We start from the raw sequence: 15,882 nt of genomic DNA, 5'->3' as shown, positions 1-15,882 counted from the left end.
CTCATTCTACTTTTTCTCCTCTAAAAGCAATAAATCCTTCAGAACTACCGCAGCACAAAGAGATTTATTCATCCTTGATTACCTTATTTCTGTGGGGCATGCAGCTTAACAGCTTTCTTCTGTAGGACAAGTGCTTGGAATTTGAGGGTATTTTTTTGAGTGCAGTATGATTGGCTGGCACACAAAAGTAAGAGAGATTGGCTTGGCTTCCCTAGTCCAAAAGGCAGCTTGTGAAACATACAGGGAGAGTGGGTCTTGGAGTGCTGGAGGTGCAGTGTCAGAGCCAAATCCAAATTGGGGTGGGTGGCAGTCCTTGTCTTCAGCATGTATGGGTGGTACAGCTTGAAAAGCAGAAGAGTAAGAGAATAAGAACAGGATTGAGAATAAAGAGGGGGATGTCCACAGAGACACAGCAGACCTGAGAGTCTGGCTGTGGTGTCAGCACTACTTAAAGGGGGCCTATACCAAAGATGGGAATAAACATTTTGTCATTTACCTGTTGCAGTAGGACAAGGGATGATGCTTTTAAACTAAAAGGGGGGGTCAGTTTAGATTAGATACAAGGAAGAAGTTTTTTTCACATTTTGGGTAGTGAGATCCTGACACAGAGGATGGGATGCCCCATCCCTGGGAGCGTTCACGGTCAGCTTGGACGGGGCTGCGAGCAGTCTGCTCGCTGCAGAGGGTTGGATAGATGGCTTCTAGAGGTCCCTTCCCAGCCGGGCTGTGGAAGGGCTGTGACACCCCTTCCCGCCCTGCCGCATCCTCCAGCGTGCGCGGTCCCGGCTCTGCCGCGGGGCTGCAGCTCCACCGTGCGGCGCCGCTGCCCTTCACCCCGCCCGCACGGGAGGGTCCCCTCCGCTTCTGAGACCGGCAACGAGAGCTTGCCTTCAAGGGAAAGGCGTGCTTTGCCCCAGAAACTGCGATTTCTGTAAGGGGAAAAAAAAAATAGATCAAGACTAACGTGCTTCCCACTCTGCCTGTTCTCAGTGATCCCTTACAGGTCAGTGATAATTCCCATCAAAAAACTAAGCAATGCAATAACCACATCAAACCCGTGGATATGTGTGTCAGGAGAGCTGGGAGATAGTGGTGTCATGCAGATTCCTAAAAACCACCTAGAAATGACGTTTGAGGTGAGTACGTGCTCTTCACAATTTCCTTACAATTTGAAACATGCTTCCGAATAAATATGAATTTGTTAAGGGGTTTTTAAGAGCACAGCATTTCAGATTCTGTCCTGTCAGCATCACTGTAGGTTCAGATATGTACAGGAAAATAGCCTGCCCCTCTTGCATGAGATGAAGGTTTCCTGTGAGCGCACATCACTTTTAACCACAGGCCTTGCTGCTGTCCCTGTCCAGCCCAGAATTCCTCACCTTGCCTCTCTGTTTCCACATCTCATTCCCTTCCACACCTCCTCGCCTAATTTTCCCCTTCAGTGCTTATTTCCAACTCCTCATCTCCCTTCCAAGTTTCTTTTCCCTTCTTTCACTCTGTCTTTCCACTAACCAACCTCTGGCCAATCCCAAATTTCTTCTGAGCCCATTGTCTGGCATTGCTCTTCATCATCCCAGCCTCAGGTGCTGTCTGTGTTACACCAGGAGCTGCCATCCCCACTGGGCTCTCTCCCCTGGGCTTGCTGGGGTTTTCTCTTTGCTTTCCCCACTGCTTTCCCACCCAGCAATTTCAGGCTGGCTCGCTGCCATGCCCATGCAGCTGGTGGTGGGAATTGCAGGGAAAGCCCCATCAAGCTCCTCTAACTCCAGGCTGTACCATATCCATTAAGAAGTCATTTTGTAGGAAAATCTGCTACTGAAATTGAGGTTGCATCCACTGAGCATATGCAGACAGATCTTCAACAACAATAGCAAGAAAAGCCTCTTGCCAAATACAGATTGATTTTGACAAAGAGAGGATATTTTTGAGATAAATGCCCACGTCTCATTCAGATATTACTGTTTTGTAGAAAAGATCTCCAGGCTTCTAACAGGCTAAATGACATATTTTGATATTTCTAAGGACCATATTGATTCTGTTCTGGATTATTCCTTTGACTGAAGCTTTCCTAAAATATTAACTTGGGTAGCCACCCACTTGTAGAAAATGTCAGCCCAAGCTGCTTTTTTGGCAGCATCAGAAGCAGTGAAAACCAAGGTATTTCAAGGGAAGTGTTTAGGTGACATTAACAGATGTTGTTGCCAGCCCCACCTACAATTACATCTTGCTCTGGAATTCACAGTGCCTTGTTTTCCTTCTTCTGTGTCATTATGATGCTGAGTCTCATGTTAGTGGTTTTTGTTTGAGCCAACAATAAGCAAATCAAATAGCAAATCAGTAAGCAAATCTTAGAAAATAATAAAGGATCTAGGGACTGCTGCATAGTGTGGAGTGAGTCAGCTGAAGGTCAGTACAGTCCAAATGGATTTTGGAAAAGCTGTTTGTATTAAAGATCTATTTCTTTTGCAAAAGCACACCTTTTTATCGCCTTACTCAGAAATGTGTCATTAATACTTCTCAGAAATATTCAGAGTGAGTGCTCCCAACAAAGAATATAATCTCTCCTCAAGCTTTTAACAGTTTTATTTCTTTTCTTTTGTCTTAGAATAATTATGCTGCTTTTGCAAATACCCTGCATATTTGGTTGAAAACACTTGTTCTATAAATCACAGAGAACTAGAAAACTGAATAAAACCCTATATTTGACCATCTGCCTGCATGTGGTGAGGGTGTGTGTTGTCTGTTCTTTTTTAAATGAAGCAAAAACTGTTACTCATTTCAGTGCCAGAACTTGGGGAAGCTGACGACCGTTCAGATTGGTCATGACAACTCAGGGCTGCTGGCCAAGTGGCTGGTTGATTGTGTCATGGTCAGGAATGAAATAACAGGACACACGTACAAGTAAGCAACAAGTCGTCATTTTCCTTGTCTGAAGTTCTTTATTTAGAGAAATTCTGAATTTAGAGAAAGCAAGGAGGCATTCGCCTTGTCCTTACCTCTGATTGCAGCTGGTTTGGGTCCCTGAGAGAGTTGGGTTGGTCCCCCCCACCATCCTGGTTCTCTCATTTCAGTAGCCCTAGTTGAAGTCAGATAATCTGATAAATATTTAATGAGATATGAATGCTGGATTTTCTTTGCATTTTTCTCGGACAGGACAGACAGTATGGATACTTCTGAAGTGATTTGTACATTTGTGTCTAATAATTAGATCTCTTGATTTAAAGCAGTGGGGTAAAATTGGGCACAAATTAACTCTTGAAACTCCAAGAGCTGAAATGACAGTCTAGGGGAAATATTAAGAAAATACAAAATTTTGATGATTTCTTAATCTTACATTGAGCACATACCTCTGTGTCAAAATGGTCTCCTAATTCACCATTGGTTTTGCAAAACAAGGCTAAGCAGACACTGTTTTTTTAAAAAATGTGAATGTGGAAAACTGCAATTCAGAGAGGTGAGCTCCAGATCTCAGAGTTGGCCACAGTGTATAGGGGAAAAGTAGGAAAACATGGGATGAAATGACTGGGTATGGACGTGTGCATGGATTTCAGTAGGGATGTGTATGGAGTCCAAAGGTACAGCAGTAAAATGAGAGGTGAGGTCTCAGTAGGAGATGTCACAGCCTCAGCTGGGTGGAAATTCTGTGGGGATTTGGTTGTTAATCATCACAATGCTCTTCAAGGCTGCATATCAGTTGTGGCTCAAAGTGCAGAATAACTCAGCAGAAAACAAGATGCAAACCATAAAATATGTGTAACACAAGCTTTGCATATTTCCCTGTTTCTAAGGACGATCAGTTGTGGTGCAGGGGCTTGGTGAGAATTTTCTGGGAGCAAAGTATTCCCTGCCTGTTAGCAGTGTTTGTTGGGTGCCAGCTGTCCCCAGCTTTGAGACCAGGCTGCTCTGTGTATGTGGCTGACCTGTGCTCGTCCTGGGCGTGTGCAGGTTCCCCTGTGGGCGGTGGCTGGGCAAAGGCGTGGATGATGGCAGTCTGGAGAGAATCCTCATTGGAGAGCTGGTGTCCTCCACGTCCGACGAGGAGCTGGGAAAGCAGTGCCGCACCCCGCCCCAGCAGAAGTCTCCCACTGTGACTCGGCGCCTGAGCATCACCTCCCTCACAGGGAGGAACACCAGTGAGTCCTTGCCTTCCTCCCCAGCATTGTAGGGAAGGGATCAGCTGCCAACTGCTGGAAAAAAAAAGCTTCTGTGTGGGGATACCAGTCATTGGTTTCTCTGGGTCTGGGTTGAAGGCATTTGAGACAGTAATTCATGTTCACACTCAAGTGTTGATTATTTCTTATCAGTAAAACAGTCTCACTACTGTGAGTTCAGCTTTTCATTAGAAGGCACAAAATGGCCAACAATCTCTTGTTACAAGGTCTTTTCAGACTAAACTATCCACAGTTAAGAACTGACACCTAGATTATTTTCCCTTTTAACCCAATAACTGATCCCACAGAGCCCCCAATGCAGACTTTTCTGCCCAGTTACAAAATGCCACCTAAACCCATGAAGAGGGAGGAAGAAGAAGCATGAAGAAGAAACCCAGGGTGACCCCCTGTGCCCTCCATCTTGCTTCCATCCACAGCATACCAAAAATCCCAAAACCTAAATTTCTCACCAAGTGATAGACCTACACTACTCTCTATGATCTATTTCACATTTTTGTGGATCCTGGTCTATCTTGAAGTCTGGGAAACTTTCTTCATGAATGAGGGTCAAAGTCAGTGCTCCCCTGGGGCTCAGGACAGAGCAGACAGAGAAATATTCCCTGTGTCCTGGGTTTCCACACTTGTGTGAACAGGAAGGTTCATCCTGAAGCAAGGCTTGGTGCAGAGCAGCAGCTGCAAGCCAATGAGCTTTTCCTGCCTCCCTGGTTGGTGTTTGCTCTGTGACGTACATGTTGCCTCTTTCAATGTCCCCTTTTGACGGCTGAGAGATAATAATCTCTTTCTTTGGAGCATGGAGATATGAGGGAGGAGGAGGCAGCAGAATTTGCAGTAGCTGATGCTGCTCAGCCTCCCAGCTCACTTTGCAGTCTGGGGGCAGCTGAGAGCTTGGTGTGGCTGCTGGGAGCTGCCTTCTGGCAAAGCTTATCTCTGCAGGGACCCTAGGGCACATCAACCTCACATCCCTAAAATTAGCTTTTATGAGCAACTGCACTTGGCTGCAGCAGGACACGGGACTGTGAGGGTCACAGGAGGCATTCTGTGCTAAAGCACAGAGATGGGACAGTGTAGATCCTGTTCATACATCTGTCCAGCTCCTGTAAAATTAGAGGACATGAGTACTGAAATGTCAAGCAAGCAAAGATTAACCTTCAGCTAGTCTGCTCTCCATCATTTCACAGAGCCTAATGCAGGGCAGATCCAAGAGGGAATCGGGGAAGCTGTGAACAACATTGTGAAACACTTCCACAAGCCAGAGAAAGAGGTAATTCCTACTTTTCCTTACTTGTCTACAAATTTTTATAAACAGAAATGGCACTGAAGTACCAGTAGATGTACTACCTTTAGATATGAAGTTTCTGGCATCCAAACAAGGCAAGTTGTACTAACCTGCTCTCCCTCTTCCACAGAGAGGGAGCCTTACCATTCTGTTGTGTGGGGAAAATGGTCTGGTTGCAGCACTGGAGCAGGTCTTCCACCATGGGTTCAAATCAGCTCGCATTTTTCATAAGAATGTCTTCATCTGGGATTTCATAGGTAAGCTGGTATCCGGTTTGGAGGAGGTTTAGGGCAAAATGACTCCTCACACACAGACCTTGGATCCTCATCAGCTAGGGGGCCATTTTCTCCTGCCAAGCACCTGCTCCAGGTTGCTTAAAGTCAATGAGAAACCTGATGGCAGATGAGAAGTACTAAACTCTGTGTAAGAGAAGAGTGTGAGTCTGCACAGAAATTTAAGAGTTCCTAGTTCAAACAGCTGCTTTTCTGAGAGAAACAAGGTAGGCTGGAGGTTGGGGTAGAGGAGCAATCAGTGTTGGAAAGGGCAGGGAGTGAAAGGTTTGGATTCCTGGTTTGTGAGAACTCTCTTAATCATTGCACTGGTGATCCTTACCTGCAGGCCTGTTAGGGGTAATTTAAGATGTACTTCCTCCCTTCGAACAGACTTGCAGGCAGAGATGCTCAGCCTGAGGGTGTTTACTCAGAAAAAGTGAAAAATCAGTGCTGATGGTATCACTTAGAGTGAAACCATTGAGGGGTGCACTGGTGCTGCTCCTTGGTGTTACCTGTGTTAGACATCAGCCAGGCTGACCAGTGCTACGCCATGGCAAAGGTGGAGGTGACCACCCACCTGTGGTCTTCAGAGTCAGGAATTCATAGATAAACTGTGGAATAGGTCTTAGCAGGTTGGTTTTTAAGGATTCCCTCGTGTGATTCTGTGCCACAACGAAGTGCTGCTTCTCACTGGGTTCTGATGTTCTCCCTACCACAGAGAAAGCTGTTGCTTACTTTGAAACCAGTGATCAGATTGGAGACAATGAGGAGACTCTTCTGCTTCAGAGATCTTCATGCAAAACCTTCTGTCACTATGTCAATGCCATCAATACAGCTCCAAGGAACATTGGAAAGGATGGCAAATTCCAAATCCTGGTTTGCCTGGGGACAAGGTACTCAACTACTCTTCATTATATGTGTCCTCTGGCATTAGACTAGAAGAATATTTTTCCACCATTGTTATTGCCTTTAGTTTTCCATTTTAAGACATGTCACGCCTATCTATTATCCAGTGCCTATTTTAGGCACTACGTCAAAAATTGGAGCAAAGAGGCCCTAATAATACATGGCTAGTGTCTAAACTGCTAAAAATGCTTTGAGCTTTTTTTATAGTTGTTAGCTTGACAGTCATGTGTATGAAATCTGTCTTGAAATGCTATTTTTTTTTTGATGAAGTACTGACTTTGGGAATGCAGAGTTCCTTTTCAGGAGCTAGTGAATTTCTAAATCCTCATTCAAATGCTTGTGAAAATGGGATGCCTGTTATAATTTTGACAGAACTGTTCTAGATGAACCTTTCTTTCCTAATAGGGCCCTTTCTGTCTCGGGTAGGGGCGGGAGGGTGGGACTTCGTTGTATTTTGGAGGGTAGAAGTTGGTATATCTAGAAATAAGTACCATTTTTGTCTTACCTGTCTGGATACTTGGAAAACCAGTTGGCAAACAGCCTGTCAGCTTTTCCTTGAGTTTTACTTTCCCTGTTCCTGATCTGAAATTGTCCCTGAATTCTTACTAATGTCCAATTCTGCTAATACCTTTCAATTTTCATTTCTATAGTGGGTAGTATTTTAGTAACCAAATCAAGGGTTGTGAACACGCAGCAAACTCATACACGCAAACAACACCCACCAAAAGGGGCTGCATGTTTTGGGTTGTGCTCTCCTTGGAGAAGAATTCCAGTGTGGATATCTGAGGTAAAACTTGTTGCTAAAACAATTCCTGTGCTGCCCTTTTCAGGGACCACCTGCTGTCCCAGTGGATCCCGCTGCTGGTGGAGTGCCCGCCCATCACCAGGATGTACGAGGAGAACGCTCTCCTCCGGGACCGCATGACTGTCAACTCCCTTATCCGGGTCCTACAGACATTGCAGGATTTCAACATCATCCTAGAAGGGTCGCTCATTAAAGGAGTGGATGTTTAGCATGGCTTTGCTGAGAACTTCATTACTCCTTTCCCAAACAAGCAAACCACAATTGGAGACCTGTCAGGACTTGAATGCCATGGTAGTGCACCACTGTAAGGCAAAGCTGCTGGTGGAAGCAGGATTGGGAAGCTCAGTTTGTGCCCGATGGGGACTGGCCTCTAAAGCTGCAGAAAGCTAAGATGCAGTATTGTAGTTTATTTGAAACAGAAATTTAGTACAAAAAAAATAGAGTATTTTCATGTGTTAGATGTGTGTAAATATGCTATCTTTCTTTAAGAAATTATATTACTCTAAGAAATTTTTCTTAGAGTGAATGTTCTTGTTCTGACTATGAGTAGCTTAAACCCAGGGGCAGGACTTGGGGGAGGGAGGGAAGGACCAAGGTGGGAAGGGATGCCGCTACTTGCTTGCAAGGAAGAAGCCAATCAATGTGTAAATACAGTGCAAACTCAGCAGGGCTTTTTTCAGGTATTGCGAATTAATACAGCAAATATCCTTCTGTAGCCATTGTGATCGTGTCACTCTTGGAAATGCTGTAAGCATATGCTGGTTTACCCTACTGTACATGGTCTCTCTTAGTTTGTTGTTTGTTCAATGACTCGCCTTCCCATGCATGGAAGCAGTGAGTCGTTGGTTTTTTTTCTGTAAGGTCTTTTTGTCACTCCTGTTGATCTCCAAAAGGGGAAACAAGTGTTGGAATGCTTAAACACTGGAGAGAAGGACTGCTGTCAGCCTCAGAGGATGAGACACCTGTGGAAGCCTTCTGCTGCAGCCTGAGATGGGGAATGGTGGCTTGCTTGACTCGCTCAGTGTGTCCCTTCCCTGTCTAGATGTTCTCATGATTCACCCTCAGCCAGTTTGTGTTGTGGATGACCTTTTTATTTTTCTCATGATGAGGAATTTGGTTTATGCCAAATTCTTGCTGTACTTGAGAAGAATCATTGCTGTAGAGCAACAGATGCTGCTGTTGCTGTGCTACCAAACTCTATCAGCTGGCTTTGAAATGCTGACAGGTGATGAGTCTTCCTTTATCCTGCAGATTGAGTGTTCCTAGGGGAGTGCAGGATCTTGGATGACTTTTTTTTTTTAATTATCCAGCTACAAAAAGAAAAGGAATTAAGCAAAAGGAGGGAAAAAAATAATCTCACGTTGGTATTTTGAGGCTTCTCTCCTACACTCTTTCCAGTTAATGTTACTAATACAGTGCATATATGGAGATACAGCTCTTGATGAGGAGCTGGGAGCATCTGTATGATACAGGTTGAACAAAACATTATATCAAAATCACCTTGTGAATGCCATGCAGCAAATACAGAGTGTATATTCCATTCTTGTGGATGGGAGTGGAAGGGTCTGATGATACAGTTAGCTTCACCTGGTTTAAATTTTTGGAAGTTAGTTCAAATACAGGTTTTTGTTTTCACTTGTTTATTCCCTACAAGCTTGGGCCTTTGGTCAGTGGATTCTCTGGAGGTCTCACTGTCAGCTGAGGCTTGGGAAAGGCCCCTGACTGGTTCTGTGGATGTGCTGCCTTGCACTGTGCTCTCAAGTGGCATCAGGAGGGGCTTGGCAATGGTGGACAGTGGCAGGTCTTGGCATGGTGTCCACATGGTGGAAAGGAGGATGGTAGATAAGGAAAAAGAAACAGGATTAAAATTAGGGTTTGCTTTCTCACCTGCCTTTTGTCAAGCTTCTCTGCTTTCCTGTGATCCCTTTGCTGCTGGATTCTTAGAACAGCACTCACTTCAGTGTCAAAGTTTCATGTCAGACTCCCAGCCAGAAGAAAACTCTTTGTGTGACTTTGTTTCATTGGAGAGTTTTATGTTGTAGAAGTCCTTTTGTTTCTAAGAAAGAAGTAAAATAACACTGTCAAGGAGCCTTCCACTTTAATGAGGGCTCAGCTTTCAGTAACCATTCTTTCCGCCTGAGCTTGTGCTTCCTTAAACTGACTGAACTCATCCCAAATACTGCAGGCAGCAGTGCCATGTCACTGTTGTGGGTATGAGTAACTAATGTAAAGGCTGTGAATGTTGTCTTGAGTTAGTAGCCAGAGCCCACAGCTGTGTGACATCTCTTACAATTCCAGAAATGTGAAATTTGGGGTGTTGGATTTTCTGTGTCGCCAGGCATGTCTGCTTAAAGTCAGCAGGCAAAGCATGACAGCCCTTCAGCAGCAATTGAAAATGTGTCCCTGTACTTAACTCTATCAATGAATTATACATTTAGCACCAGAAACCATGTGGCAGCATTATTTGGTAATGACTGCTTAGGATGTTTTGATTTCTATTACAACTCAGGCCTTTCATGTCTAATGACTGCTGTACAGGATTTTTTTCACGCCCAGCCCAGTCTAAGTGACTTTCATTTTACTGAAATAACCACCTCTTTAGTCGCTGGATTTCTTCACAGCATCATCTGCATTTGCAGGCTGGAAGCTTCCCAAAGTACATTGCTGCAGACTTCTCCAAAGGCTGTGTATGACTGGAGCAGTTGTAACATTCATCTGACATGACAAGGGTTAAGTGCAAGCAGGATAAAGGAGAAATGTAGGCACCTCTAAAGGTCATTCATTTAAATTAATAAACCACATACAGAGAGAAAAGGCAATAACTACATTAAGTCTTTCTTAAGTTAAAAGAAGTCAAAACCTGAGAATTTTTAAAATTCAGATCAGGGCTTTTCCCCATTTCAGACTGCATTAAGAAACCTTTAGCACTTAACACAACTTCACCTCAGCTTTTTCAGCAAGTGTTGACTTGTTTGGTTTTGTCAGGTTTCACATCATATTAATAATAATACAATTAAAATTATGTATGTCTCATGTTTCCTTGTAGGCAATAAACCACCCCAAGATATGTGGAAAGGGGCACAGCTGAGTGCCTCAGATTCCTGGAGTAGTTATTTGACAGCCTTGAGAGAATGGTTCTTCATAGATAATTTTTATTCTACTGTGTATAATTTTTTTTTTTGTGGACTACTTTTGTTGATTGGAAACTGTGAGGTTTTTTTCTGTAAGGTTTACAGAAATCATTCTACCCACTAGAATGGTGAGAAACCCATCAGGATTCTTCAAAGCTAACATAGCTTTTACTTCAGTGTTAAAGCACCTTCTTTGGTTGAGAAAGGGAATCTTGGAAAAGACCAAAGCTCTCTGGTATCTGATTTGTAAAAAAACAAAATAAAAAATCATATCCAATGCCCATCTACAGATGTCTGAGTTTGCATAGTCCAGTTGTACTAACAGCCAGCATGGTAACTTGAGGGAGTCAGAGAATCTAATGCCTCACTATGTACAAAATGTGTATTTATAATTCTCTGAAATAAATGAAGTTGTACTGTTTAGTGAAAAATCTGCTCATGTTTATTCCAAGTTGGTTTGTGTAATTAGCTATCATTGTTCAGAAATGTGTTTTTAGGGTAGTTGCAGCGTGTTTGAGGGAATTCCTTCTTTCAATCAAACGAAGGTGCGCATCGTGAGGGGAAATGTTGTGTGTTACACTTGAAATGTACAAACGTGCCCTGTATAGCTTAAAACGATCCCTAAATGTCTCCATTGAGTATATTTTGTCTTTACATTATTACTAACTGAATAAGAACTGGATTATTTTCAAGACAACATTAGTAAAAGTATTGTTATATCAAGCACTTTAACATACACACCACGAACCGACATGGGTTTTTCAGGTTTTCAAGAACATTGAAATACAGCTTTTCATGCTATGTCCTTTACAAATAAAACTGTGACAATAATGGTTGGTGTCCCTTTCTCCTTGCAGAGGAACCAGGAGATTTGGGTCTCCACCTGAGGAGCTACCCTGAGCCTGGGACAAACCAAACAGAATGATCCAGCTGGTGGTGACTCTGGTACTGGGAACTTGCTGGAGCCAGGCTGGGGACAAGGGGGTGTAAGGGACTGTTCCCAAAACCAGCCCTTCTGCCTGCCCTGACACAAAGGGGAGGTAGAGACTGTGCTGAGCAAACACAGTCTTTATTCCAAGGCTTGGGTGGAAAATGTGGCTGATTACAGGGAAGAAATGGGATCCCAGTGAAGCTGAGCTCTTATCAGGGTGATGTTTGCTCAGCAACAAAGATTGCTTTGCCCTTGGTGTCTGGAGGAGTGGGGAGAAGGAGGATGGGATTAACTTGCAGCAAAAGGGTCTCTTTCCTCTCTTGATATGAGTTGCTCTGATATTTGAACTCAGGGTTAGAATGCTGGGATGAAGCTCTCCAGTCTGTCAGGCAGCATGTTGTGGTAGGAGGAGAGTTGATGGATGAGAGATGGATGCCTACAACAAAAAAGGTGCAAAGAAAAAGAAAAGATAGTGAAATGCTCTCTATTCTAAGTTGGACTAGATTTTCAGAAATTTTCCCCATGTCCCTCCCAGCTTCAGATATGCTGGAATTGGCAAAAACAGGAGAGAATTTTTGGAAACTTTGACAGTTTGAAATGCAGAGCCCTGCATGAGTGTGTGCATGGCACATGTGAGGTGCAGCATGTCTGTTCATTTACTTTAGCTCTCTGTTTAGAGAGGCAGAGAATCTCAGGAGAGCATTAAAAGTCTCAGAGCTTGGGACCATTGGTGGGAATCCTGAAATATATTGTGTGATGATACTGGTGCTTATCAACATTATAGATGTGAATAAAATCTATAGAGCTGCTTATTGTCAAATGTCAGTGGGTGGGGTGGCTATACCTTTACAACTCCTTAATAAATGTGTGTAAATTAGAGATCTGACATCTTAAAGGCAGTCAGTGCTTGAAGTAGGGCAGAACTAAGCTTGTCCAGGTGAGCAAGTGCAAATAACTCCCTCTCTGCTGTGCTGTCATTGATGCAGTCTGGGAGCACTGCACTGACATGGGTAGGAGTTGAAGTAGCTCTTCAATCTGGTTTGTTCCTTTCCAGCATTTCAGGTAAGCTTGTTCAATTAAACAAAAAATAAATGGTGTTCAGTGAAATGGTGAGTGAAGCTGCTTCTCTGGCTGTGACCCCATCAGCTCAGAGGCTCCTGTGGCTGCAGTCAGGGAGCATTTCATTGCTGACATTCCTGATTTCTCCCCTGCTATTCTGTCAGCCGTCTATCATGAGCTGCTTTGAGCCCAGCTCAGGGGGTGAGGGGAATGGGGAAATTCCTGTCTGGGTCTGCTATCTGGTGGCTGGTTATGCTGAAGCCACTGCAGAGCTGATTGGTCAAAGCTGATTTTGGGGAGTGGAGCTGCAGGAAGGCTTTGCACTGCACAGGGCCCATCTGCATTCCCTGCAGACCTCACAGGGCATCTCAGAGCCTCTCAATGAACTTTTTCTGCCAGAATGTGACCAGGCCAATTGTTTTTGCCTTGAACCAAGCCCAGCTTTGTCCTGAGGAGAGGGAGGGAAAAGCCTTAGGATGAAACACAGCCAACCCCCCTGATCCTTACCCACAGCGTATTTTTACGTATTTTTCAGGTCTTTTTCATGCTGAAAAGGAGCTCACTGCTAGGTGATCTAATGACTGCCTTGTTACCATTCAGTAATGGATTCAGTGGGGTCCATAAATGTAAAATAGTTGTGGTTTGCATAAGAGAGACTCAGGTGTTCACACCAGTCACTGAGTAGCAGAACAATCTGTAAGAGATGTCCCCATCTTCACCCAGGACATTCAGTGGCAGATTTTCCCCTGCTTCCATGGCCAGCTTATACAAATCTAAACTAAAATTAAACTGAATAATAGCAGCCAGATGTTGCATTTGGTGCCCTGCAATCCTTGCATTCTCCTGCTTTCAAAGAGAGGTTTCCACAAAGGCTGGTGCTAGCCTAGGAAAGCCATTTCTCTGCCCCTGCAGCCAGTGGGAAGAGATGGGTTCCTCCAGTAGGCCTTGCAAGGAGAAAACCTCACTTGGCTGCTTTTAATTATGCCTAAAGAAGTCCAACAGAGGCAGCTTGCCCTTGGAGGCTGTGCAAGCATTAATCTTTATGAATATTCCCACCAGCACTGTCCTCTCATACAGAGTTCATTCCTTCAAAGGCACCCAAGTGATACATTGTGATATATTTACACATCAAAAAAATAAAATGTTTGCAAGAGTAAAATCTAAATGTGATGGACTCAGGCGGGTTTTATTTTTTACAATATATTGATAATTTAGATATCAATTTTAAAAGACAAATTCCTTATTTTTCTTACAGAGGCACACAGTAGAGACCAGAAAATGTGGCTTCTAAGTCTCCCTGACTTGCCCCAAGAGCTTTAAGCAATTTGCTTGTGTCATATCCCACCTTGCAGGTAGGGAGCTGATGTACAGAGTGAGGGGACTTTGCTGAAGCCAGTTCTGCCTCACCAAGGAAGATTGTCCATCCTTGGGGTCCAGCACCTGCCCCTGCAGCATCCACAGGTGTGTGGCTGAGAGCTGCTTTTCAGTGCTGCTGTGACAGAAGTGCCCTGAGGTCTCATCTGTGCTTAAATCCAGTTTAAAGGCATTGGTGAACCTGTTGATTTGTGGTGTTCTGGGCTTGCAAGTCTGTCAAGCTGTGTGTGGTTGGAGAGTTTTGTAATTGTCCAGACAGAAGAACAGGCTACAATACAGGAATTCTTCTTCCTACTTAGCTACAATACAGGAATTACGGTTGCTATCAGCAATGTGATTAAGCACTGCAAAAATGCATAAAAATCCTTGCTTGGCTGTTGTGTGGGGATGGCAGTGATTCCCTACCAAAAGGGAGGAAACATATTTTGCAAAAGCACCTTTCCATGGCTTTTCATCTTGAGTCCACAGCTCTTGTAGGAGGTACAGGCGTTCATGAACATCTTAATGTTAATTAGAGTTAATCTTGTCCTTTCTCTGCCCCACAGCCTGTCCCTGCTCACTGCAATCCCAAACAGATCACACCAGATCCACCACATCCATACCAGAAAATGTGTGGTGGAAGACCTGTGAAGTGCAAGGGAGAGATTTCCAACAGTGGTCAGAAGTGGTCAGTACACCGAGAGCCATCTTTGGTGCTGGTGTTTGGTTGTGGGGTTTTTTTAAAGGCATGGATTCAATTTCAAATGAACTGGGAAGTCATTTGACTTCCCAGTTCCCAAATGACTCTTTTGTACTTGAGCTAGTGTGAACTCTTCCATGGAGTCTCCTTAGCCTGTTTCTTGTGCTCAGTGCTCTCACCTGAGTTCATCTGCTTGCACACGTGCAGCTTTTGAGCTGTCATTGCCCCATGGGATAAACAGCATGTGCTCTAAGCTGGACCATGCAATGGGAGCCCTCCAGCTCAGAATCAGTGTGGTTACTGGCTTGCCTGAGATCTGAACTTCTCACAGATGGTTTGTGGTTCCTGACTGTGTAAATAGTGTGAGGCTGGCTAGAAGTGGGTGTGGTGCACAGGATATTCTCCCCCAGCCCATAAAATGGCTTAAAGAAAAACTGCATTCAGGGAATGGAAGTGGAAACATTGCCCTATGGCTCTGCCCAGCTTTCATGTTCCTAAAGCTGTGGAAAAAGTTTCCATTTGTGGTAACAGGAATACAGGAGAACTAGGAAAAACTTGCAGGCCAGAGAAGCTGTTTCATTCATCCTCTGGATGGACTTTGTTAGGAGAGAATTTCAGATGTCAGCAGGAATTTGAGCTAGACAGGGGTAGTGTGGGTAGCTGTGTTCAGTGAGAAATAGGATAGCTGCTCTGGGCTTAGTCATTTCTGTTTAACTGGCACAATGCTAAAAAGTGAGGAGTGAACTAGCTGATCTTCAATTCAAATGTGTGTCCTGGAAGTGCAAATACAAGTTGATCCACCATGGCTTGCTGAAGTCAGTGAAAGTTCCTAAAACTGATGGGTTTAGACAGGCATTCATGCACAATGTAGTCTGCAAAGCCTATTAGTTTGTGCACAGAAGTGACCCTCTTTTGGGAAAATCATAAAATGACTGTTGTTGCTGCTGTTTTTAATACACAATGTTTATTAGGGCAGTCCCAGTCCCCACATAAGAGTTGGCTTCTGGATGATCTCAGCATTTTAAGTACAAATAGTTATCTGTGTGAGGGGCCAGAATTGTGCTAGGGAAGATACTGTACAGCCTGGTGTTAATCTGTCCAGCTCAGAGAGCCTGGAGAGAGCAGTGGCAGGACACAGGGTGTGCCAGCAGGACACTGATGCTGAGTCCAGCTCAGAGAGCCTGGAGAGAGCAGTGGCAGGACACAGGGTGTGCCAGCAGGACACTGATGCTGAGTCCAGCTCAGAGAGCCTGGAGAGAGCAGTGGCAGGACACAGG

General features: G+C 44.3%; 1 protein-coding gene across 1 annotated transcript in view; it reads left to right on the top strand.

The window, feature by feature from the left end:
* Positions 1 to 11,393, top strand: part of DENND5B (DENN domain containing 5B) — a 105,818-nt gene extending 94,425 nt beyond the window's left edge. Inside the window, exons 15-21 of the mRNA XM_066549614.1 lie at positions 991 to 1,136; positions 2,783 to 2,901; positions 3,946 to 4,133; positions 5,351 to 5,433; positions 5,579 to 5,705; positions 6,439 to 6,613; positions 7,457 to 11,393. Coding sequence (XP_066405711.1) covers positions 991 to 1,136; positions 2,783 to 2,901; positions 3,946 to 4,133; positions 5,351 to 5,433; positions 5,579 to 5,705; positions 6,439 to 6,613; positions 7,457 to 7,640 — 1,022 coding nt within the window. The 3' untranslated portion in view covers positions 7,641 to 11,393. The remainder of the gene's footprint in view (positions 1 to 990; positions 1,137 to 2,782; positions 2,902 to 3,945; positions 4,134 to 5,350; positions 5,434 to 5,578; positions 5,706 to 6,438; positions 6,614 to 7,456) is intronic.
* The last annotated feature ends 4,489 nt before the right edge of the window (positions 11,394 to 15,882 follow it).

Source organism: Molothrus aeneus, chromosome 5 (genome assembly GCF_037042795.1).
Source record: "Molothrus aeneus isolate 106 chromosome 5, BPBGC_Maene_1.0, whole genome shotgun sequence".
NCBI classification, from domain to species: Eukaryota; Metazoa; Chordata; class Aves; order Passeriformes; family Icteridae; genus Molothrus; species Molothrus aeneus.
This window is presented reverse-complemented; position numbering and strand designations above follow the sequence as displayed.